Here is a 25962-nt window from a genome sequence, read left to right on the forward strand (position 1 = left end):
GAACATCTTGGCCATGTTCTGTTATAATCTCCACCCGGCACAGCCAGAAGAGGACTGGCCACCCCACATAGCCTGGTTCCTCTCTAGGTTTCTTCCTAGGTTTTGGCCTTTCTAGGGAGTTTTTCCCTAGCCACCGTGCTTCTACACCTGCATTGCTTGCTGTTTGGGGTTTTAGGCTGGGTTTCTGTACAGCACTTTGAGATATCAGCTGATGTACAAAGGGCTATATAAATACATTTTATTTTATTTGATGCTCAATGGGTGACATGTCTGGTGAGTATATGCAGGCCATGGAAGAACTGGGGCATTTTCAGCTTCCAGGAATTGTGTACAGATCCTTGTAAAATGGGGCCGTGCACTAAACGTGATGGTGGCGAATGAATGGCACACCGATGAGCCTCAGAATCTCCTCACGGTATCTCTGTGCATTCAAATTGTCATTGATAAAATGCAATTGTGTTCATTGTCCATAGTTTACGCCATCCCATACCATTACCTCACCGCCACCATGGGGCACTCTGTTCACAACGTTGACATCAGCAAACCCACTCGTATGCTCAGCACAGTTGAAACTGGGATTCATCCACGAAGAGCACGCTTCTCCAGCGTGCCAGTGGCCATCAAAGGTGAGCCCACTGAAGTCAGTTACGATGCCAAACTGCAGTCAGGTCAAGACCCTGCTGAGGACGACAAGCACGCAGATGAGCATCCCTGAGATGGTTTCTGACAGTTTGTGCAGAAATTCTTCAGTTGTGCAAACCCACAGTTTCATCAGCTGTCTGGGTATCTGGTCTCAGACCATTCCCCAGGTGAAGAAGCCGGATGTGGAGGTCCTGGGCTGGCGCGGTTACACATGGTCTGCGGCTGTGAGGCCGGTTGGACATACTGCCAAATTCTCTAAAACTACATTGGAGGCAGAGAATTGAACATTCAAAAGGAGAAATGCTCACTAACAGGGATGTACACAAATTTGTGCTCATTAAACATGGGACGAACACTTTGCATGTTGTGTTTATATTTCTGTTCAGCGTAATTGGATAGTGTTGGTTGGTAAAAACGTTGTTCAGTTCCTAATACACCATACAATTAGCATTATGTTATGTTAACTTTAGTACTTAATGAATGAGTATTGGAAATAAATGAGTTATTGCCTGTTATTAGGCTACTGGAAGAAGTAATGCAAAAGATTGATACTGTAACACGTCAAAGCTTTATTTATTAGTCATACTGTACATTCAAAATACATTGACAGTTAAAATATTGCATTATAATTTCACTCTGGTAATCATCATGTTAGTAGATACACCACATACAAATGCATGCTATCAAATGGGCATTCTCTCACACGTGTTCTACTAATTTCTTCGGCAAATCACACTTTACTTTGCATTAAGTCTCAAATTCCAAACAAGAGCAACTCGCACAAGTTACAAACTGCTTTGTAAATAACCAATAGCAAGTGACACCCAAACTCCTACATTGTCTATACCATCTCTTGTTTAGGATTTAAGACATATCCGTTGACAGCGCATTTGATACCATAAATGCAACAAAGACAATATAATAACTTGAAAAATGTCTGGTCGATGAAATTAAAGCAAGGCTGGTGGTTTTAGGCACCGATTCTTTAAATTAAGATTGGTTAGCCCACATTTTATTACATGGGTATTATATGCTTGCATAAGACATTATTTCAATTGTAAATGCTAAATAACGTTAGATAATGTTGTTTAGGTTCGTAGTGCATATTGACCTTAGGGTTACTATAGAGACACGGGGCAATTAATAAGACATGACATTTTCTTGTTCTGAAGTCCATGTTCAGTATACTTTGCCTACTTTTAAAATATAAAACATTTGGCAGAGCTGATATTCATTTAGGAATTCCTAAACGACTAATGTCCAGTTAGACCAGTGGTTCTGACCAGACTGCAACCACTAATGGTAAACAGCATATTCTCTGAAGCAGGGGGCAGAATTCTAAAACCACCATAGGGCACATGAATGTAGCAGTGCAACTCGGTTTTCAATTGCACCACTACCTGCTCTCTTGACAGTTTTTGAGACATGGGATCTTCCATTGACAAGTGAGGGTATTTGAGTGATGTGCGCTGCATGAGAGGGAGAAACCAATGTCTCACGTGGTTTGAGGTCCGAAGCTTGAAGGCAAGCACACATGGATGAGTCATAGTGGAACATACTACTGCCGGTAAGGAGGTGAGGGAAGGTATGGTACAATCATAGTTTGTTTGAGAAGATCCCAGGGCTAGCCACTAGGGCCCATCTGCAGCCGCTCCTGCTTATGCTGGGCCAGCCACTGTAAGATCTGTTGCTTCAGCTCCTCGTTGGGCCGGATCTGATCCATTGTGAGTGGACTGCGGTTGAACGGGTCTGTCTGATCACTGTAGGGAAATGAAAATTGCTACTCAATATCGTACAAAAAAACCGTGATCTCGGGCCTTATGTTTCAAGCCGCTCAAAGTAAGACTGCTGATTTAGGACCAGTTTTGCCTTTTAGATAACAATGAATAAGACTACACGGACAAGGGGGGACCTGATCCTAGATCAGCACTCCTATTCTGAGATGCTTGATGCATGCAGACCCTGGAATAAACCAGCAGCACGTAGACATGCTACTCCTAAGGGATCACTCACCTGAGTAAATGCCGTGCTATGGTCGAGCGATCAACCGTGACATTGGAGGAGGGGAGCAGCACAGGGTCGAGCATCAGTGTGGACATAATGGGGTCCAGGAAGTCGTCTGGGGCATCCGCGTACGTTTCCTCATCCTGCAGCTGTCGGTCTGCATGAGACTAAGACAGGAGAGAGGCAGTAGTTATTCATTTAGGGTCATGGTATGGAGAGGGCATAGTGGTACAGTGTAAGGTGATTTTATACAGATCTAACCTTTATTTTGTCAGCAAGGAGACCGAAACCAACAATAACTTCTCCGGGCTTGTTGATCTTCTTCAGGACTCGGACAGTCTGAGAGAAGAGCGTGGGAGAGTAGGAGCGCCCGTCTTTTGGGACAGTGGCACAGAAATTCTCTTCATCACTGCCGAAGAGAAAACAGACATTGTTAGAGTCACTAGAAACCAAATGGCCACCTTATATGCCACACATGGATTTAAATTGTACTTTTTTTTAAAAGGTTGAACTAATTTAGCTATGCTTGCCTGGCACAATTGAACCATCCAAAACATGCAAACACCACCCACCTGGCACTCCAGGCAAACGCTCAAAATATTTGATCGGCTGAAGAAGTACAGATGGAAAAAGCAAGGGAATTTCAACCCAGAACAACTTCTGGGCCTTGAAATACTGCCTTTTTGAAACGTACCCCAGGTTAAGGTAGATGGTGCAGATATCGGAGACCAGTTGTTGAGGCTTGAAGTCAAACTCGCTGAAGTCTTTCACCTTCAGGGCGCCCATCTTGGGGCCAACCAGGTGCTGCAGGAAGTGGTTGAGCATGGAGATGATCCTCTCGGCCATGAAAGGGTGCACAAAAATACACTTGATCTCTGGGATATCATGGAGAGGGAGAAGCGAGTAGGAGTTTCAATAAATTCATATATACAGAGTGTACAAAACACCTGCTCTTTCCATGACAGATCGACCAGGTGAATCCAAGTGAAAGCTATGATCCCTTATTGATGTCACTTGTTAAATCCACTTCAATCAGTGTAGAAGAAGGGGAGGAGATCGGTTAAATAAGTATTTTTAACCCTTGAGACAAGGATTGTGAATGTGTGCCATTCAGAGGGTGAATGGGCAAGACAAAATATTTAAATGCCTTTGAACTGGGTATGGTAGTAGGTGCCAGGCACACCAATTTGAGTGTCAAGAACTGCAACGCTGAGCCTCCCAGGTGGCGCAGTGGTCTAAGGCCACCAGAGATTCTGGGTTCGAGCCCAGGCTCTGTCGCAGCGGGCCGCGACCGGAAGGCCCATGGGGCGGCGCACAATTCGCCCAGCATCATCTGGGTTAGGGAGGGTTTGGCCGGCAGAGAAATCCTTGTCTCATCGCGCACTAGCCACTCCTGTGGCGGGCCGGGCGCAGTGCACGCTGACCAGGTTGCCAGGTGTACGGTGTTTCCTCCGACACATTGGTGCGGCTGGCTTCCGGGTTGGATGGGCATTGTGTCAAGAAGCAGTGCGGCTTGGTTGGCTTGTGTTTCGGAGGACACATGTAGTAGAGGCTGGTGAGGTGAGGACGACTCATAGTAATGGTCGGAATGGAATGGTATAAAACGTATAGATACCATTCTTATACCATTCTTGGTGTGCTTAGTACCATTCGTTGGTTGTATTCCAGGCATTACAATGAGCCCGTCCGCTGATTTAAAGTGTCATCAGCCACTACTGAGATGGATATAAGTCAACATAAGTCAATGCTAGTAATGTCCTTTTCATAAAACGAAGGCTCTCGCCCTTCGCCTCTCCCGAGTCCGTACGGGAGTTGCAGCGATGAGACAATTGGAAACCACGAAATTGGGGAGAAAAAATATATAAATAAAATATAAATAAATTAAAAAGAATTGCAACTCTGCTGGGTTTTTCACGCTCAACAGTTTCCCATGTGTATCAAGAATGGTCCACCACCCAAAGGACATCAAACCAACTTGACACAACTGTGGGAAGAATTGGGAGTCAACATGGACCAGCATCCCTGTGGAACGCGTTAGACACCTTGTAGCGTCCATGCCCTGACAAATTGAGGCTGTTCTGAGGGCAAAGGGGGGTGTAACTCAATATGAGAAAGGTGTTCCTAATGTTTTGTATCCTCAGTGTACAACACAGTGCCATCAAATATAAAGTATTGCCATTTACCTTAAACAGGTCAAACTCTTAATTCTGCTCAATGAATTGGACAATGATGTTTTTTTTTAAATACACAAACACCCATAGTTTGTGTAGCTCTAGGTCGAGACGCATGTCCAAGACATTATCCACTCATTGTTTTCCATTCACCCTCCCTCTCCAACTAACCCGATGTGAGGAAAGCCAGTGTGCCGATGGTCTCGTTGGACATGATGTTATGGAAGCGTGCCAGCTGTCCCAACATCTGCAGACTGGACTCCTTCTCCCTGAGGGCATCAGGAGCCAGGCCCTCCCACTCGCCATGGTCCTTCTCCAGCTGCAGAAGCTTAATCTTGCTCAGGTACTACCACAGAAAAGGACCAGATCAGAGGGAAGTAGTGAGAAAATCGGACCGAGTTTAAAACGTAGGATCTTCGGATAAACCAGGGAATACACAACTAGATTCAGCCGAGGGCCAATTTCTTCTTCAGCGGATGGGTCAGGCGGCCGGAACATAATAATAAATCATTTGTAGACTGCAAATTGACTGCAAGAAGCCCAAACAGACATATTTTATTTAAACATAATCATTTCAAACCTTGCTTACATTTGTACACGATCACATATACATTAACTCTCTATTGTGTGTGGGAATACTTTGGAACAGATTTCCAAAATCAAAACCAATTGGAGCTGATTTGCGGATGTTTTTACAGTCTTTTAGGTCCCCCAAAAAATGAATAAAAAGATAGATCAGTAGAGGCTGGTGAGGTGAGGACGACTCATAGTAATGGTCGGAATGGAATGGTATAAAACGCATAGAAACCGTGTGCTTAGTACCATTCCAGGCATTACAATGAGCCCGTCCGCCGATTTAAAGTGTCATCAGCCACTACTGAGATGGATATAAGTCAACATAAGTCAACGCTAGGAATGCCCTTTTCATAAAACGAGCAAGAAACGCTGACAGTTTCTCACCTGTATAGCTTCGTCGAGTAGGAAGATGGCGTCGTTCATCAGGAGATTCAGATACCGCAGGAAGAGTGGAGGATTCATGGCCTCGAGGTTCTCGGATGCATAAACAGCAAGACTCTGAAGTGAACAACATTCCACATAAGAATTTCGGGGCCTTATGGTGCAGAACTGAAGAGCAATAGCCATGTGTTTTCTACGGTCTTCAATAAGGACTACTCTAAATGTGGTACCATCTAAATAACTGAGAAAAAAAGGGAAACAAGCTTGCCTTAATGCTCTCTCTGTAGCTCTCCTTCCCCCACATGAACTTGAGGATGGGATACATAGGTCTCCTGTAGTTGAACTTCTGTTCAAACTGGTGAGGGTCACCTGAGGAGAAAAGTCAATAACATACAAGTCACATGCATGCACTTGAGCTTCATTACAAAGGTTTGAATTCTAACACACACAAAAACATGTGCGCAAGACACACACACTAAACCCACCAGTGAACTCAATGTCCACAAACACAGCAATGAGTGCCTCAGCCAGGTGAGGTGCATGGTGGTAGGAGCAGAAGACCCTTTGACGCTGGAACATGATTGGCTGGGCTGTTCCAGCCGACGCCGGTTCCATGTGGGGCATCACTGCCTCCAGCACCTCTGCCAGCTTCGCCCGCAAATGAGGGTTCTTCATCCTGGGTACATGGGTAAAGAGTAACACAATAGGAACATTGATGAGTCCGAATGGTAGACGCATTTACCCCTTAGGAATATCACATCCAGAAGAGTGACTTATAACAGCCAATGGCGATCCACAATTGAGATGTACAATACCCTGAGGACTGTTTACTACCGTTCAAATGTTTTGGGTCACTTAGAAATGTCCTTGCAAAATTAATAGGAAATAGTCAAGATGTTGACAAGGTTATAAATAATAATTGTTTATTGTAATAATAATATTGTCCTTCAAACTTTGCTTTCATCAAAGAATCCTCAATTTGCAGCAATTCTTGCAGACCTTTGGCATTCCAGTTGTCAATTTGTTGAGGTAATCTGAAGAGATTTCAGCCAATGCTTCCTGAAGCACCTCCCACAAGTTGGATTGGCTTCTTACGTAATATACGGTCAAGCTGCTCCCAAAACAGCTCAATAGGGTTGAGATGTTACTGCGCTGGCCACTCCATTATAGACAGAATACCAGCTGCGTCTTCCCTAAATAATTAATGCATAGTTTGGAGCTGTGCTTTGGGTCATTGTCCTGTTGTATGTGGAAATTGGCTCCAATTAAGCGCCGTCCACAGGGTATGTACCTTTATTTATTTAACCAGGCAGGTCAGTTAAGAACACATTCTTATTTTCAATGACGGCCTGGGAACAGTGGGTTAACAGCCTGTTCAGGGGCAGAACGACAGATTTGTACCTTGTCAGCTCGGGGGTTTGAACTCACAACCTTCCGGTTACTAGTCCAACGCTCTAACCACTAGGCTACCCTGCCACCCCCGGTATGGCATGGTGTTGCAAAATGGAGTGATAGCTTTCCTTCAAGATCCCTTTTACCCTGTACAAATCTCCCACTTTACCACCACCAAAGCCCCCCAGACCATCAAATAGCCTCCACCATGCTTGACAGATGGCGTCAAGCACTGCTCTAGCATCTTTTCATTTCATCTCATAAATGTTCTTCTTTGTGATTCGTACACCTCAAACTTAGATTTGTCTGTCCATAACCCTTTTTTCCAATCTTCCTCTGTCCAGGGTCTGTTCTTTTGCCCATCTTAACCTTTTATTTTTATTGGCCAGTCTGAGATATGGCTTTTTCTTTGCAACTCTGCCTAGAAGGCCAGCATCCCGGAGTCGCCACTTCACTGTTGACGTTTAGACTGGTGTTTTGCGGGTACTATTTAATGAAGCTGCCAGTTGAGGACTTGATGCATCGGTTCCTCAAACTAGACATGTACTTGTCCTCTTGCTCAGTTGTGCACTGGGGCCACCCACTCGTTCTATTCTGGTTAGGGCCAGTTTGCGCTGTTCTGTGAAAGGAGTAGTACACAGCGTTGTACGAGTTCTTCAGTTTCTTAGCAATTTCTTGCATGGAATAGCCTTCATTTCTCAGAACAAGAACAGACTGACGAGTTCCAGAAGAAAGTTATTTGTTTCTGGCCATTTGAGCCTGTAATCGAACCCACAAATGCTGATGCTCCAGACACTCAACTAGTCTAAAGATGGACAGTTTTATTGCTTCTTTAATCAGAACAACAGTTTTCAGCTGTGCTAACATAATTGCAAAAGGATTTTCTAATGATCATTCAGCCTTTTAACATTTTAAACTTGGATTAGTTAACACAACGTGCCATTTGGAACACAGGAGTGATGGTTGCTGATAATGGGCCTCTGTACGCCTATGTAGATATTCCATGAAAAATCTGCCATTTCCAGCTACAATAATCATTTACAACATTAACAATGTCTACACTATATTTATGATCAATTTGATGTTATTTTAAACGGACCAAAAAATGAGCTTTTCTTTCAACAAAAAAAACAAGGAAATGTATAAATGACCCCAAAGTTTTGAAAAGTAGCGTATGTACCAGGATACATGAATATTATGCACAAACATTTGGCCTGGTACTGTGTGTGCGCACGGGTGAACTCAATGCCTCCCCTTCTCTTCCCCCTACCTCTCCACGTTTCCCATGAACACAGTGATGAAGTTGAGGACCTGCTCCAAGCTGTCGGCAGAAGACTCCAGGACCTCGTCGGCGAAGCGGCGGAGGAAGACAAAGAAATCTCCCAAGTTCTCCGCAAAGAACTCTGCAGACGTACAAGAATCCTTTTGATAACCAACCCCTCTTAGTAGTCGTAATAAACTCTCTCCCAGAGGCGGCTGGTGGGAGGGGCTACATGAGGACGGGCTCTTTTTAAATGGCTGGGAATGGAGTCAAACACGTTGTTTCCGTGTGTTTGGTGTTTCCATTAATTCCATTCCAGCAATAACAATGAGCCCGTCCTCCTATAGTTACTCCCGTCAGCCTCCTCTGCTCTCTACTTGTGTTATTCTCTCACAACTCTTCTATAGCCCTGTCATTGGGCAAATGATTATTATTTTTGCTGCTATTTAGCACAGTGGTTCCCAACCTTTAATGAACCGTGGCACATCTTGATGGGATAAAACAATTCTGTGGCACACCTAAAATGGCCCTATTAATTAATTTAGTGGTAACGACCCCCATCTTATCTGATCCTTAATCATCTATTTTCCGTGATAAACATTCTTTTATAGATTAAATGGGGATTATTTGAACTGTTTTTTTATAGTACCTTACTCATGATGACTCATTTGTGTGTACCCCTTTAAGAGGGTCCCGCAATCTGCGCAGAAAAAAAAAAAAAAACGTAAAATACTGTAGGTCTTAAGTTTTGAAAGGTTTGAGCTAGAGACGAGCGGTTTTCTGCATTGTAAAGGTGCAACCACAGCCACAAAGCCATGTTCCGTTTGTTTCTATGGCAGAGGCTGTGGTACAGCTAAGACTTGCCTGTGCTAATGGTTCTCACAGGCGAAGTTAAATGATACAAAATGACTTTGCTCATGATGCCGGACCCTCAAAAAAGATACAAATGTAACAGCCTGAGCGAACTGGACTTGAAACAACGATACAGATAAAACCATGTGCCATTCAATGTATTATCTGAGCGGCACTGGTGCTCCCACTCCCACAGGTCATGTTTATAAGTGAGTGTTCCAACACAATGATCAAGATTAGGAAGCCATTTACGGCACACCTGGTTGAAAACCACTGATTTAGCACCTCCATTGTACGCACTGACTGCAGGTCAGCATAAGAGCATCTGTCAAATGTCTGAAAACGTGATGTCAAGGTTGATGGCGCAACACTGAAAGGAAAGTTGGAGTTGTTGATGGCCTTTTCTGCTCATGGGGCGATTGGTCTAAGGAAGTAAACAAGCCAGGTTGACGGAAAGCTTCACCTGCAATGACTGTGATACTTGGTTGTCTTTCCTACCTTAGTTAAATACTCTGACTAAGTCGCCAAAAAAAAAAAAAGTCAAAATGACGAAGCGGTAGAGAGGGGTAGCTACCTGGCATGTGACAGAGCAGGCTGTTGTGTAGCGGCGGCAGGGGGAAGGAGAGCTGGGCGTGCTCGGGCCCCTGGTTGCTGAGGCCCAGTTGAACCAGGAGTGTGGCGCTGGACGCCTGCAGGTTGAGGCAGCACTGCAGCATGCCCGGCTGGGTGGCTGCTGCCTTGGTCGACAGGTAGACCGTCATGAGGCGCTCGAACTGCTCGCGGAGCTGCTCGGCCGCTAGGCCGCCCGTGAGCTGGGCCTCCCGCCACGTACCCTGCAGCCGGTGGAGCGACTGGTTCATCTTCACCATCTGCTCGTGGAGTCTAGGGAGAAGCAAGAAGACACAATACAACTTTCTTAACCATATGTCACAGGGAACAATTGAAATTTGTCAAGGTCCAGTTCACAATGTTAGATACAGTACATATTGCTCAGCTGTTATGAAGGAGAACACTGAGATGTTATCACAAGTCTAGTCCAAGGGCCAGATCGAGCCTTCTCCTGGACTTAAACCCATGCTCAATGAGAACTACCACTGAGAGGTTTTTTGTGTGTCAAGGAACAAGGCTTAATCTAGGTCAGACAAACAGCACCAAAGGCATTGTGTACTAACATGGTAAATAGAACTGTCTTCATGCACAAACCCAAAACCAAGTAATATACTAATGTTCATCATATGGATAAAGCATTGCTAGGTCTGGGGTGTATTCAGTGAGGCGATATGCTCAGAAATTTGCAGATAGAAATGCACCGAATAGACCGGACATGATTCCCTATTCTACTTGAAAGACAATCATATCGAGCCTATCATTTTAATTATATCTAAATGCTCTGTAACGTTGCCAGTTAGTTACCTGTGGAAGCCCAGGTGAAGGGTCATCTGGGTGAGGATGAGGTTCTCAGTGAGGAGGCTGTACGACTGGGCGTACTCCACCGACTGCTGGGGGGGAAGTGGGACGAGACACGTCTCTTTGTCCAGACCTAATGATCAATGAGAAAATGAGGACAGGTTCATATTCACTAACATAAAATAGAGAATGAGCTATGTAAAAAGGACATCCAATGATCCATACCCACGTGCACGCATATGCAAGAGTGCACATACAAACGTGCACACACACAGACCTCTGGCATGCACGTTGCGGTTGCGCCGCTCCTCCTCGCTGAGCTCCTTGAGGGCGCAGTAGGTGGGGTTGAAGGTGAGCAGCTTGGGCGAGCGCGGCCGGCAGAAGGGCTGGCACAGCTTGAGCAGCGCGGCGCCCAGGTTGAGGAAGAAGGCGTCTGAGGCGTACATCTGGAAGAAGATTTCGGGCATCTGGTTGGCCCAGATCTTGGTGCGCCCGGCGTTGGCTTGCAGGCAGCCGCCCAGCCAGGAGAGCAGCAGGTGACGCGTCTCACCCGACTGCTGCAGCAGGTTCTTCAGGAGCTGGTGCAGCTTGTCATGGAACTGGCCCATGAACTGGGACAAAAGGAAGACAGGATATGTCAATAAGTAGACGGGAGCAGAGTATGTGAGCGGAGTAGAGCGGTCTGAAATCCTGCTCGTCCTTCGCCGGCACTCCAAGTCTTTTCCAACCGCTCCGCTAAAAACGTCTCTGAGCTCACAAAGAAAAACTGCTGATCCAGATTCGCTACATTTATTAAAATCCCTATATTATTTCAAGGCTACAGCCTACAAAGAAATAAATTGTGAAGCACTTGCGAGTGCGACACAAATGCTGATTGGGACATAAAGCACTCAGCATTTAAAAAACATTTTGTGGTATTAAACCATAGGTCTATAAATTGCATATATAGGCTGTGACTTACTTATAATTAATTACAAATAAAAAAAATAAAAAATGCCTTCTATACACACAGTGCCAGTCAAAAGTTTGTACACACCTACTCATTCAAGGGTTTCTCTTTATTTGGTCTATTTTCTAGGTGTGCCTTGTTAAAAAGTTCATTTGTGGAATTTCTTTCCTTCTTAACGCGTTTCAGCCAATCAGTTGTGTTGTGACAAGGAAGGGGGGGTAATACAGAAGATGGCCCTATTTGGTAAAAGACCAAGTCCATATTATGGCAAGAACAGCTCAAATAAGCAAAGAGAAAGGACAGTCCACCATTACTTTAAGACATGAAGGTCAGTCAATCTGGAAAATTGTGCAGTTGCAAAAACCATCAAGTGCTATAATAAAACTGTCTCATGAGGACCGCCACAGGAAAGGAAGACTCAGTTACCTCTGCGGCAGAGTAAAAGTTCATTAGAGTTAATAGCCTCAGAAATTGCAGCCCAAATAAATGCTTCACGGAGTTCAAGTAACAGACACATCAACATCAACTGTTCAGAGGAGACTGCGTGAATCAGGCCTTCATGGTCGAGGTGCTGTAAAGAAACCACTATTAAAAAGGACACCAATAAGAAGAAGAAACTAGCTTGGGCAAAGAAACACGAGCAATGGACATCAGACCGTTGGAAATCTGTGCTTTGGTCCGATGAGTCCAAATTTGAGATGTTTGTTTGCAACAACCATGTCTTTGTGAGACGCAGAGTAAGTGAACAGATTATGCTGGTGACACTATCTGGTTTATTTAGAATTCAAGGCACACTTAACCAGCATGACTACCACAGCATTCTGCAGCAACACACCATCCCATCTGGTTTGCGCTTAGTGGGACTATCATTTGTTTTTCAACAGGACAATGACCCAAAACACACCTCCAGGCTGTGTAAGGGCTATTTGACCAGGAAGGAGAGTGATGGAGTGTTGCATCAGATGACCTGGCCTTCACAATCACCTGACCTCAAGCCAATTGAGATGTTTTGGGATGAGTTGGACTGTGGAGTGAAGGAAAAGCTGCCAAAAAGTGCTCAGCATATGTGGGAACTCCTTCAAGACAGTTGGAAAAGCATTCCTCATGAAGCTGGTTGAGATAATGCTAAGAGTGTGCAAAGCTGTCAAGGAAAAGGGTGGCTACTTAGAAGAATCTCAAATATCTTTTGATTTGTTTAACACTTTTTTGGTTACCAACTGGCAGGTGTCTTCACTGACATTTTCAACATGTCCCTGATTGAGTCTGTAATACCAACATGTTTCAAGCAGAAAACCATAGTCCCTGTGCCCAAGAACACAAAGGCAACCTGCCTAAATGACTAAATACCCGTAGCACTCACGTCTGTAGCCATGAAGTGCTTTGAAAGGTTGGTAATGGCTCAAAACAACAGCATTATCCCAGAAACCCTAGACCCACTCCAATTTGCATACCACCCAAACAGATCCACAGATGATGCAATCTCTATTGCACTCCACACTGCCCTTTCCCACCTGGACAAAAGGAACACTTATGGGAGAACGCTATTAATTGACAACAGCTCAGCCTTCAACACCATAGTACCCTCAAAGCTCATCACTAAGCTAAGGAACCTGGGACTAAACACCTCCCTCTGCAACTGGATCCTGGACTTCCTGACGGGCCGCCTCCAGGTGGTGAGGGTAGGTAGCAACACATAAGCCACGCTGATCCTCAACACTGGAGCTCCCCAGGGGTGCATGCTCAGTTCCCTCTTGTACTCTCTGTTCACCCACAACAGCATGGCCAGGCACGAGTCTAACACCATCATTAAGTTTGCAGACGACACAACAGTGGTAGGCCTGATCACCGACAACGACGAGGCATCCTATAGGGTGGGAGGTCAGAGACCTGGCCGGGTGGTGCCAGAACAACAACCTATCCCGCAACGTAACCAAGACTAAGGAGATGATTGTGGACTACAGGAAAAGGAGGACCGAGCATGCCCCCATTCTCATCGGAGGGGCTGTAGTGGAGCAGGTTGAGAACTTCAAGTTCCTTGGTGTCCACATCACCAACAACCTAACATGGTCTAAGCACACCAAGACAGTCGTGAAGAGTGCACGACAAAGCCTATTCCCCCTCAGGAAACTAAAATGATTTGGCATGGGTCCTGAGAACATCGAGAGCATCTGATTGGTTGCATCACTGCCTGGTACGGCAATTGCTTGGCCTCTGACCGCAAGGCACTACAGAGGGTAGTGCGTACGGTCCAGTACATCACTGGGGCTAAGCAGCATGCCATCCAGGACCTCTACACCAGGCGGTGTCAGAGGAAGGCCCTAAAAATAGTCAAAGACCCCAGCCACCCCAGTCATAGACTGTTCTCTCCACTACTGCATGGCAAGCGGTACCGGAGTGCCAAGTCTAGAACAAAAAGGCTTCTCAACAGTTTTTACCCCCAAGCCATAAGACTCCTGAACAGGTAATCAAATGGCTACCCGGACTATTTGCATTGTGTGCCCCCCCAAACCCTCTTTCACGCTGCTGCTACTCTCTGTTTATCATATATGCATAGTCACTTTAACTATACATTCATGTACATACTACCTCAATTGGGCCGACCAACCAGTGCTCCCACACATTGGCTAACCGGGCTATCTGCATTGTGTCCCACCACCCGCCCACCCCTCTTTTACGCTACTGCTACGCTCTGTTCATCATATATGCAGTCACTTTAACGATATCTACATGTACTTACTACTTCAATCAGCCTGACTAACCTGTGTCTGTATGTAGATTCTGTCTCTCACAGTTGAAGTGTACCTATGATAACAATTAGACCTCTACATGTTTTGTAAGTAGGAAAACCTGCAAAATCGGCAGTGTATCAAATACTTGTTCTCCCCACTGTATCACCAGTTGTACATTTACCGTTAATTCCTATAATTTCTAATCTACAATGTGTTACTTTGGTTAGTAATTTATTTGAATGCATTCAATATTATTCTCGTCTTTCTGTTCTTATTGTAGGAGTGGACACATTGTTTGCAGAGTGCACAACCTATGCTACACTTGTGAGAAACAAGTTTTGGTTTATTTAATTCCATTTACGAGGCTCCCTGGCCTGCACGCAAATGTGCACATTTGGGGATCTGATAGTATTTCTTATTGGCTTAACGCACCACCACTAATGACCTGTGGAGCTTCTCAAAGTAATGTTTTCTTCACCTCAAACGGCGTTCCCACAAAGTCTGTTTTTACATTCGAGAGTTCTAATAGTTCCTCAATGTATTTGAAAAATCTTTCCTGCGCTCTCCCTTTCAATGACCACTTAGCATGAAAAGGAAAATCGAATGCTCTGATCCAATGGAAACGTCATAAAATAGGCTTCTTATCTGTGCTCAACTTGGACTGAAATCGGTTCCGGTACTCATTTTGGGTGCGTGTACTGTTTAAATTTAGGTGCAGGAGCTCCACAATACTTTGAAGCTAATATTCTGTAAGACTAACAGGGTTTGAGGTGCCGGTACTCAGCTCCAGTGAGCTCCTGCCCAAGTCAAGCATGGCTTCTTATCCCTTGTGCAAATAGCCTACAGCTGTGTATTCGCTAGCACAGTCTGAGCCGGACCTAATGTTCAGGTTCCTTGCAGACAGGCCATGTGTAGCCAATGTGATTTATAGGATATTTATTTTTAATCTGGATATTTTCTACCTGCAGGCTGTTGGCTTTATGTAGGTTATTTTTTTACATAGATGGCAATGGCTTTAGAAGTTACTTTTTAGGTTTGCATCATTTTCATTTCGATGGAGATCATTTTGATTACCCACATGACAATGAATTTGAGATATGAAGACGTTATAAATTACATTCAACTGTTTCATGAACATTTGCATATGAAAACCATACCTGGCAGATCGGTAGAAATTGTAAGATAAATTGGTTGCCGACTCCTTGTGTAGCCTATTACTGGCAAAGCCAGCAGGAGCGGAAGGACAATAGTTGGGTCAGGTTAAGTTATCTCTGGCGCCCTCGAGGCATCAAACTGTAAGCTTAAAGCATTAGACAAGCTCAATGCACATATTTGATTTGATCAAAACACATAGGATGTGCTCAATTGATTGGTCGAAAGAACAGACGACTTTCGGTCGATCAAGATTTGTCAGGGACAGCCTTAAAAAGGTAGGCCTAAAGGTTTTTAAGCAAAATAACCCAATAAAAACAGAAAGCTCCTTGAAAGTAGGAATATGCTAGGCCTATTGGACCAAAATAAATTATGGCCTATTGTATAGATAATAGAACAAAAAAGAAGAACATTTCAGAGATCAGATTTTTACTTTATAAATACTTCGCTACAATGACACACTTAGTTACCTACCCACCTCGTTCCTTTATTTTAGCATGTGCACGTAGTAAGTACATCATCATGATTCTTTAGTTGTGGACACTACATTACCACACTCCCTCTCTTGCTCTTCGTCCTCATCTTTGTAAGTCACCTTGATTTAGCACCTGTGTGTTTTATCAGTTCCTTTATGAAAATATTTAGCAAACTCCATGACAGTAGCTTAAGCAAGGGGCTATAGCAGCACCCAATAAGACTACAAATGCATGCTGGGTAGGGCATGCCCCGAGCTCGTGAAGTGAGTGCTACTGAAGCTCTCTCTACTGGAACGAAATTGGAGTGGGTAAGACGGCCAATGCTCCAGCCTTTGGGAATCTCGCGCCGTGCTCCAATGAAATTAGGCACACTCCGCTCCTCGCTCTGCTCCACTCACATACTCTGGCACGGGAGGTGATCACTTAACAACACTGTAACCTACACTTGTTGTTCTACTGGTGTGTTTATATAGATCTTGTGGTGAACTCTCTGGACAAAGCCCCATGTTATGTTGTTAGTGGATCATTTCGGCACGACAGTTCTTGTTTAATTCAGATTTTAAAAAATACCCCTGAATGCTATGATACCCTGTTATTGTCTGAAACCTATTGAAGCGATATTTAAAACAGGGGTGCTCAAACTTTTGGGCTTGGTGGGCTATGTTCATAAGGTTAATAACTTGAATGTGTTTCAAACGACTTAAAGATGCACTATGCAGAAATCCCTCCACCAGTTCGCCTAATTTCAGTTTATGTGACAAAACAAGCAAGTATAGTGTAGCGAATCATTGTACCATCTACACCGTTGCGGAATATATTTTCCATACCCAAAAATACTGTATTTTCAGCTGGTGTACAAAACCAAAAGACGCAAAAATGAAATTTAAGACTGGAAGCATAGAAATAGAGCACATAGAACAAATCTACTGCTTCTTAGACTCGCTTTCAACGAGAATGACATATCTATAACTTACATTTCTATGTGAATTTTGTTGGCTACCCCAAAAAGTTACATATTGCAGCTTTAAATATGGTGACGGTATTGGAAAGTTCAGGAAAACCTCAGGGAAACTCATCAGGCATTAGTGCCTCTAGCCTTTTGGGGTGGAACAAAACATTTTAGTGCCTGCCTTCTTGGCAGTGGATAATTGCATAATTATTATGCATTGTTAAAGTAAAATCTTCAGCAATTCTTCACATTTTGGCATGCGGTGTAGAGAAAATGTTGCTGTTTTAAAACTAATTACATGCAATTCTACAAATTCTGCCATGGGGTAGAGAGAAAATGTTATAATATCCTGCAATTCTACACATTTTGCTATAAGGTGAATAATTGTTTTTGCAGTTTTAAAGCAAATGTCCTGCTATTCTACACATTGTGTAGCTTAGACTAAGCTAGTGTCTGACCATTGGCAGTAAGCTAGATGTAGGCCTAAGTGGGGTTTTGGAGACACAGAAGAAGACGGGGTCCGTCCCAAATAACATTAAATTCCATATATATAGTGCACTACTTTTGACCAAAGACTCTAGTGCCCTTACCTGGTGTATGTTGGACTCCTGCACCTTCATTTCTTGTGGACTGGAGCGTGAGGGGTTGAGGAAGAAGCCGTGACCCTCCACCACCCCTGGGGTCTTCAGCAGACAAGAGATACTCAACACAGTGCCAAGGAGGGTCTTCTGATACTGAAGCCCATTGTTGGGATCTTTGGGTTGGATGTGCTCCACCAATACCTGGAGGAAGACAATTTGAAGTATATTATATTAGCAAAGAGTAAACTACTTTTGAGATCAAGGTTGTCCATCTCAGACATATGAATGCAGTTGTTGTACAAATAATAATAATAATAATAATAATCTTGTTATGAATAGTATAAAATATAAACAAGTAATAATCATGGTTGTAGAAAACAGTCCAGAGGAGTGATGACGATGCATTACGGCCCCTGACCGTAGCGATGTCTTTTTGGCGGCTGAAGTATAGGAGCAGGTCCAGGTAGGAGAAAAGCAGCAGCTGGCAGAGATCCAAGTCTTTCACACGGCCTTGGAAGATATCAAGCACGGGCCCGATCACCTCGCTGAAGGTGCGCACCTCCTGGTCAGCCAACAGGCCAGCGATCACCTCCTCCACGAACTCCACCACCTCGTCCAGCTCTGCGACGCACAACAGAAAGCACACTTAATGTCAGGGTTTTTCTTGGCTCAGAAAGGGGATTAGGTATAGAGAAAAAAAAACTGTTTCATAGCCCTGTATAGTGCAGAAAATATGCTGTACTTTACAGAACCAAACGTGTACAGGATTTTTCCTGGCTCAAAAAAGGGCTTAGGTATATAGCAGAAAAAAATTACCTGTATATATAGCCTACACAGTTCAGTAAAGTATATTCTCTGTATTGTACAGGCATCTTTCCCACCCTTTTCTGGACACAAACCACACACAACATCATCAGGACCTTATATGACAACACACAGCAATGTGAGGCTATTATGCACTAATAAATACAGATAGACAAGTTCAAACCAGTCTAAACCAGTTCTTTCATCAGCAGGTGCAGACTAGACTAAGTTACAGCACATCCTGTCTTGGGAGGCCTCAACAGTTGATACCTGAGCAGCAAACACCACTTTCTTTGGCTACTGAGATGGAACAGAACCGGAATCCTCAGACAGTCAGGGGGTGGGGTTTTAATAATTGAATGGACTCACGGGCTCCGCCGACTCCCTCTAGCAGCAAATCCAGTAGCTGCTCGTACACGTTCTGTCTGATGTAGATCTCGGGGGTGAGCAGGACCGTGCGCGTGTTGGACACCGTCAGGTTCTTACAGCGCACCGCGTACGACAGCAGCTTCTCCGGTACCTTGGTGACCTGAGGGTGTGTAATGTCAGGAGGGAGCAGGGAGGTTAAGAATTTGTCCCATCATTGTCAGCAATGGAGCACAAACTAAACATGCTTTATTTAGCCTTTATGCAGATTGAAATTATCTAGACATAACCAGCAGATTTAACCTTTAGACAGGTCATTCATTATGTTCAGTAAGACTATTTACCATGTCACACTATTTCGCTTTACATTGTGCCATGCAGCACGGTTTAGACACAGTGTACAAAACATTAGGAACACTTTTCTCATTGAGTTGCACCCCCCCCCCCCCCCTTTTGCCCTCGGAACTGCCTTAATTTGTCGGGCATGGACTCTAAAAGGTGTCGAAAGCGTTCCACAGGGATGATGGTCCATGTTGACTCCAATGCTTCCCATAGTTGTGTCAAGTTAGTTTGATGTCCTTTGGGTGACGGAGCATTCTTGATACACATGGGAAACTGTTGAGCGTGAAAAACCCAGCAGCGTTGCAGTTCTTGACACAACCAGTGCGCCTGGCACCTACTACCATTCACCCTCTGAATGACACGCATACACAATCAATTGTCTCAAGGCTTAAAAATCTTTCTTTAACCTGTCTCCCCTTCATCTACACTGATTGAAGTGGATTTAACAAGTGGCATCAATAAGGGATCACAGCTTTCACCTGGATTCACCTAGCAAGTCACGGAAAGAGCAGGTGTTCCTAATGTTTTGCAAAGTCCGTGTTTGCCTTTTAAAATTGTCCTACACAGCACACTTCTCCTGACTGAATTATGGCTGGGAATTCGTGGAGAAAGAAATTAGGAATGAGAGTGAGTGCTGTGGTATGTGACCCCCACCTCTTCCTTGGCTCTCTGGTAGCAGGCGTAGAGGAACGGTATGGCGCACTTGTCCCCAGCGTCTCGGTCGGCAGAGAGATTCACAGCATTACACGAGGTCATGTAGATGAGGTGGTTTCCTGGCTCCAGCATCAATAATCTGTTGAAGAGTGCCTGATATAAAAAATAAAAAATGTTTTTAAAAACTTAGCCAACATTCTGTACTATGAACTTCATGTACTTACTTACTGATCTCTGCTCCTTGTGGAGCATATGGTCTCGATGAACTTTGTTCACTATGCATTTTTCACTATTCCATCTTCTTAGAGTAGACAATGCACTGTATACTTAATAAGCCTAGTCCCCTGACACTTACAAGCCAGTGAGGAAATCGGTATGGGAAGACACAGTACTGTACATGTGGATCTTATGGCATCGAGGTCAACTGAGCTGACCAGCGAACAGTTCGCCACCACCATTACCAATGTCCAGTCCTATTGTACCTGCTCGATGTTGTCCATGTCCAGCCAGTCTTGACCGTCCATCTCAGCGGCCATTTCCACCAGGAACACACAGCGTGGAGGAATCCCATTGCCTCCTCTCAGACTGGGGTCACCTGAAGTCAAACAATAGTTCATGTTTTACTTTTCACTTAGAGCAAACAGGGTCATTCATGACTCATTCCAGCATCTAGTTTATGAGTATTGAGCTGGGGTGAGTCATTTACTGTTTACTGGATGGCCCTGAAATGGAATCCTAAAAGAGGCCAGCGGTCCAGTAGCACCAAAGAGCACGAACAGATTAGATTAGATTTAGACTAGAAATGGACAGACAGGGGCTCTGTCATCAGGGCACTTTCATGCCAGTCAGTGAGGGATGATGAGCGGGAAAAGAGGAGGCGGCGGACGGTAATCTGGGACCTGTAGACCCCCTTGATGACACAGCCTCTGAGTCAGCCAGTTGGCTGATCACTCTCTGTCTAATCTAGTACACACAGTGACAGCGTGAAGAAAAGACCGCCAGGAAGGATGGTTGTACTGAATTCCCATGAGTTGAAGAAGGAGTTGAAGACAGATGTAAGTCACACATTGACCATGCCCCCAATACAGCACCTCAGATCAATCAACAGAAAACAGAGGGAAATAAAGAAGGCAGTCGGAATGGGGGCCTGGTTATTAAAACAAGGGGATGTTGATGGGTGATTAATCAAGCCATCGCTTGTGTATGGGCACACAAAGGGTTGCCTGGGAAACAGACTGATTTTCTTTAGTTCATACCACTACAGTACATCATATAGACCCAGCCAGGCAACATTAAGTGTTGTTTACATGACAACAAGATTCAGTAAACTAGAAGGGACAAGTGGCATCACGCTGCCACTCCAATCGAAACGGTGTCCTAAATGAAGAAACGCGGTGTAAACGCGCTAATACGCTCCAATCTAACTTCCTGCACTCACTGTTGTCCAAGGTGATGAGGAAGATCCTCTGGATCATGTGGTTGATGTTGAGCTGTTCGCACAGCTCCTGCCGCGACAGGAAGGAGCGGCTGATCTCGGCCACCGAGTCGTCATTGTCTTCGATGCTGTCTGAGTTCTCCGACTCGGACTGACTTCCCTCCGAGTCCTCCGCTGCAATACAAGATAAGCCAGCAAATATAAGAAACCGTATGAGGTCATTGTCAAACGTCAAGCCAGTGAGCGTGCTGCACCATATCAGTGATGTTTAAGTTATACAGACAGGCTATAGCCTATACAAGTAGCACAGTGAACCATTAGAGCAGGAGTGGCCACGTGGTTTGGAGGCCTTCATTCCAACCCAGCACTAAAACACCACCAATTCAACTAATCAAGGTCCTGCCATGCAGCCGATTAGTCAGGTCATGTGTGCTAGAGCTGGGCTGGAGCAAAAGCCTGCATGCCCTGTAACTCCTCCTTGGGAGGGTAACTCACATGGTGGTTCGCCATGGTGCAAAGGTGGTTTCTGGCCCGATGCAAACTGCTTGGCGTCGGCGAGGGAGCTGAAAAGGGCAGCGAAGGGGTTGCGGGAGATGTTTTGGTTGTTGTTCCCCTGGTCAGTCATCTCACTGGACCATAGACTCCATCAACAGGTGCTGGCACCAGCCTGGACAGAGAGGTACACTGTGGTATGGAACACTGGACTAGGTGAGTTCAAACAAATCTATAGAAGTTGTTTCAAGTGTATCGGACTCTGAAATCACGAACCTGTTTGCTAACGATCCACTCCTTATATGCTACTCTGTGTCAAGTAGTGCCAAGGAGTGGAATGATAACTCAAACAGACTGGTACCTCTAGGCTAAACCCAGACGGTATGCATTTTCATTCAGGCCAGAGGAATAACAGAAACCCAATGTTAATTTGTGAACCACAGACTGACTGGTTAGCTTATTGACAGGGCTCCACAGTGCTACCATTTTTGGGGCATAAGATGCCAAATATTTTGCTGTGCTACCTGGAATTTTGGTAGCACCAGTGCCCCAAGAAAAAAACAAAAAAAATCCCCCAGGTAATAAGTGTTGTATTGAATTCTTTGCTGTCCCTCTGCCCACAGCCTCAGTAGCATGCAAACGTGGTGGCACGGAAAGAAAGGAAGGGAGAACTTCTTTAGGAGATGAGCTTCAAAAGCAGCTAGGAACCATATAGGCTATATCTCAATCTTATTTTTTTTAATTTTTTTTTTACATGTGCTCCTAAACCCTGTATTTTAACATATAAAATGTATTATATAAATCCATTGATTCTTGAAAAGTATAACATAATGCCCCATTAGTTCAACTGTCTTACCCCATCTGAAGCCAAAATATAGCTTGTTTTTCCAATGTATGTAAACAGAGTAAATGTAAACAACCTCTGTATAGCCTCAAAACATGGTTAAAACTATAAGGCTGATATCTAGTCTGTCCTTGCAGCCATAGCTGTCTATACATTTGAGTGTGGTTATATTTCTCCAGGCCCATCCCTCAACCTTTGATGGAAACTGTGGCGGGGACCATTCTTTGTTATTGTTTCAACTGCTGATTGCTGCTGTAATACCTAAAATATTTTTCATTCTGCTCCTAGATATCGTTGTGTGCTCCTACATTTTTCAAAATGTAGAGCACGTGTCACAGTAGAGTCATGATTGAATGCCGATGTTTACTGTTTGACTGAAATAAGGCAGAAGAGCACATGTGTTACAGTACAGAGTCCTGAATCAATGCGGATGTTTACTGTTTGACTGAAATATGGCAGCATAGACAGACTGCCAACAGATGGACGTCTTCCATCTTACACTTTGATTTTGCATAATGTAAGTACATTATTATCATCATCGTCATTATGATGATGCGTAGGAAAGGGTCTGTCAACGTCATGTGGTGGTAGGCTGGACACCTGTAACATGCTAGTTAGTCACATAGCTGATTAGATTGCAAACTAGCTAGCTAGTACCTGGCTAGCTAATTAACGAGCTGTCAAGTGATGTAACTATATCACAACAAACTAATAAAGTGATGTGTTATTTGAAGGAAGGGCACATAGCTAGCTAGCCACTTGTCTTTCGATAACTCGAATCAATTGCATAATGACTCAATAAGCAAGCTGATAATGTAGCTCGCTAGTCGTCAGTGAATCACCGGTTCCGCTCAAGTAGCTCGCTAGCTAGCAGTCGCCGTATTTAGCTGGCAAGCTAGTTAACTTTAGGCTAGCAGATGGACTGCACATGATCCAGGTAAGTTGTCAAGCCCGCTGTACTTTGTCAGTTACGGGGCAAAACTTGACTCTTTTGACAGATGTCAAACAAAAAAAAGCAGATATTCAAATATCGGAATATTGTCATACCTGAAACAACAGCAGATAACGTGTATTTCAATTAGCTAGAAAAGCTTTCTTTCCTCTGCTTTGGTTCTCGCACCGCTGTGAAGCAGGCAAGAATAACTAAGTACGTCCGGGTCACGGATCGCTTTAATTCTTCGCAATAAATGTCCCGTCCTGTATAATTTGTCAATTCATGATAAGAACGAAAATGATGGAAAATGTGCACAACTATCGATATATTATATACTAGTTATCATACAAAGAATAATATAACGTTTTTCTAAGATATGTAATTGATTTGTTCAAGCCTAAATGGTCAACAATGTTTTTTGTGTGTGTACTCCTATCATTCATTGCACCACACAAACTTATCTGTAAATTGTGTCACAGTAACAATCTACTCATGAACACTTATAGTTTCCAAATCCAGAGTTAACTCCCGGAGGAGTGTTGCTGCTCATTTGGTGGCCCTTATAGAGTGGCCCATCAACTTAAATCCAATCATATTTTTGTGCTTTTGTACTTGTCTTTTGTATCAGATTCTACTAATCAGTTTATAAGTAGAAAAATGTTTGGTAGAACTGGGATTAAACAAAGGCTTGCACACTTTGTGGTTCCTTAAGAGCAGGTTGGAAAGGTTGGAAAACCAACTGAACCAGATTTTCCTCTGTTTTTGCCTGTGCTTAATTCCATTCAGTTTTCTTTTTTTACCCTGAAAAACTCCTTAGTCCTTAACGATTACAAGCCTACCCATAAGGCCATGCAGCCACCCCTATGCTTTAAAAATATGAAGAGTGGTACTCAGTAATGTGTTGTATTGGATTTGCCCCAAACATAATTGCTTTGCCACATTTTATTTCAGAATTACTTTAGTACCTTGTTGTAAACAGGATGCATGTTTTGGAATATATTTATTCTGTATAGGCTTCCTTCTTTTTACTCTGTCGATTAGTTTATTATTGTGGAGTAACTACAATGCTGTTGATCCATCCTCAGTTTTCTCCAATCACAGCCATTCAACTCTGTAACTGTTTAAAAGTCATCATTGGCCTCTTGGTGAAATCTCTGAGCGGTTTCCTTCTTCTCCGGCAACTGTGTTAGGAAGAACGGTATTGGTATTTTATTAGGATCTCCATTAGCTGTTGTGAAAGCAGCAACTACTCTTCCTGGGGTCCACACAAAACATGAAACATGACATAATATAGAACATTAATAGATGTTAAAGAACAAGTCAAGGACAGAACTACATAAATTATATTTGTAGTGACTGGGTTTATTGATACACCATCCAAAGTGTAATTTATAACTTCACCATGCTCAAAGGGATATTCAATGTCTGCATCAGTAGGTGCCCTTCTTTGCGAGGTATTGAAAAACCTCCCTGGTTTTTGTGGTTGAATCTGTGTTTGAAATTCACTGCTCGACTGGGGGACCTTACAGATAATTGTATGTGTGGGTTACAGAGATGAGGTAATCATTCAAAAATCATGTTAAACACTTTTATTGCACACAGAATGAATCCATGCAATATGTGACTTGTTAAGCACATTTTTACTCCTGAACTTATTTCGGCTTGCCATAACAAAGGGATGGAATACTTATTGACTGATGACATTTCAGCTCTTAATTTTAAATTAATATGTCAAAAATAAACATAATTCCACTTTGACATAATGGGGTATTGTGTGTAGGACAGTGATCAAAAATCAAAATGTAATCAATCTTAAATTCAGGCTGTAACACAACCAAATGTGAAAAAAGTCCAAGGGTGTCAATACTTTATGAAGGCAGTGTTTGTTCGATAGGAAATATAGCCGCAAAATTAGCAGCGTCACTGCTGGGGGTGTAAAGTCTGGATTTGGAAACTAAAAGTGCATCTGATTAGAGTGCACCATTATTACTTAATTTAATACCTTTTTTGGCAGAGCTGAGAAAAAAAATTTGCTTGCGCAACAGGCATCTATATCGGTAAACTAATACAAGTAATGGCCCAGAGCACTACTTTTGTGAAAACATTATTATAATTTTGTATATATATTTGTTTTACCAATATTTTTTATTATTCTGATTTTCAAGGGGTACTACAGCTGATGACCTACACACAATACCCCATAATGTCAAAGTGGAATTATTATTATTATAATCATTATAGATTTTTACAAATGAATAAAAAATGAGGAGCTGAAATGTCTTGAGTCAATAAGTATGCAGTCCCTTTGTTATAACCAGCCTAAATAAGTTCAGGAGTAAAAGTTTGCTTAATAAGTCGCATATTAATTTGTAGGGGCACACTCTGTGCAATAATATTGTTTAACATGATTTTTGAATGACCACCCCACACATACAATTTTCTGTAAGTTCCCTCAGTCGAGCAGTGAATTTCCAACACAGATTCAACAAGGGAGGTTTTCCAATGCCTCGAACAGAAGGGCACCTATTGGTAGAATGGTAAAAAAAATAAAGCAGACATTGAATATCCC

The 25962-nt window shown here is 43.5% G+C and overlaps 1 protein-coding gene across 1 annotated transcript; it reads right to left on the minus strand.

The window, feature by feature from the left end:
- Window positions 1-1187: 1187 nt before the first annotated feature.
- Window positions 1188-23615, minus strand: LOC109905388 (ubiquitin conjugation factor E4 A-like). Its single transcript, XM_020502736.2, has 20 exons — window positions 23507-23615; window positions 21619-21790; window positions 21127-21297; window positions 20171-20283; window positions 19689-19841; window positions 18696-18855; window positions 17941-18143; window positions 17532-17723; window positions 10964-11297; window positions 10693-10819; window positions 9854-10161; window positions 8437-8569; window positions 6260-6450; window positions 6043-6143; window positions 5778-5891; window positions 4989-5163; window positions 3341-3521; window positions 2908-3055; window positions 2656-2813; window positions 1188-2402 (listed from the first exon to the last, which is right to left on the minus strand). The coding sequence occupies exons 2-20, from the start codon at window positions 21746-21748 to the stop codon at window positions 2267-2269; spliced, it is 3228 nt and encodes a 1075-aa protein (XP_020358325.1). The 5' UTR covers window positions 21749-21790; window positions 23507-23615; the 3' UTR covers window positions 1188-2266.
- Window positions 23616-25962: the final 2347 nt, after the last annotated feature.

This window comes from Oncorhynchus kisutch, linkage group LG15 (assembly GCF_002021735.2).
Source record: "Oncorhynchus kisutch isolate 150728-3 linkage group LG15, Okis_V2, whole genome shotgun sequence".
In the NCBI taxonomy this organism is placed as follows: Eukaryota; Metazoa; Chordata; class Actinopteri; order Salmoniformes; family Salmonidae; genus Oncorhynchus; species Oncorhynchus kisutch.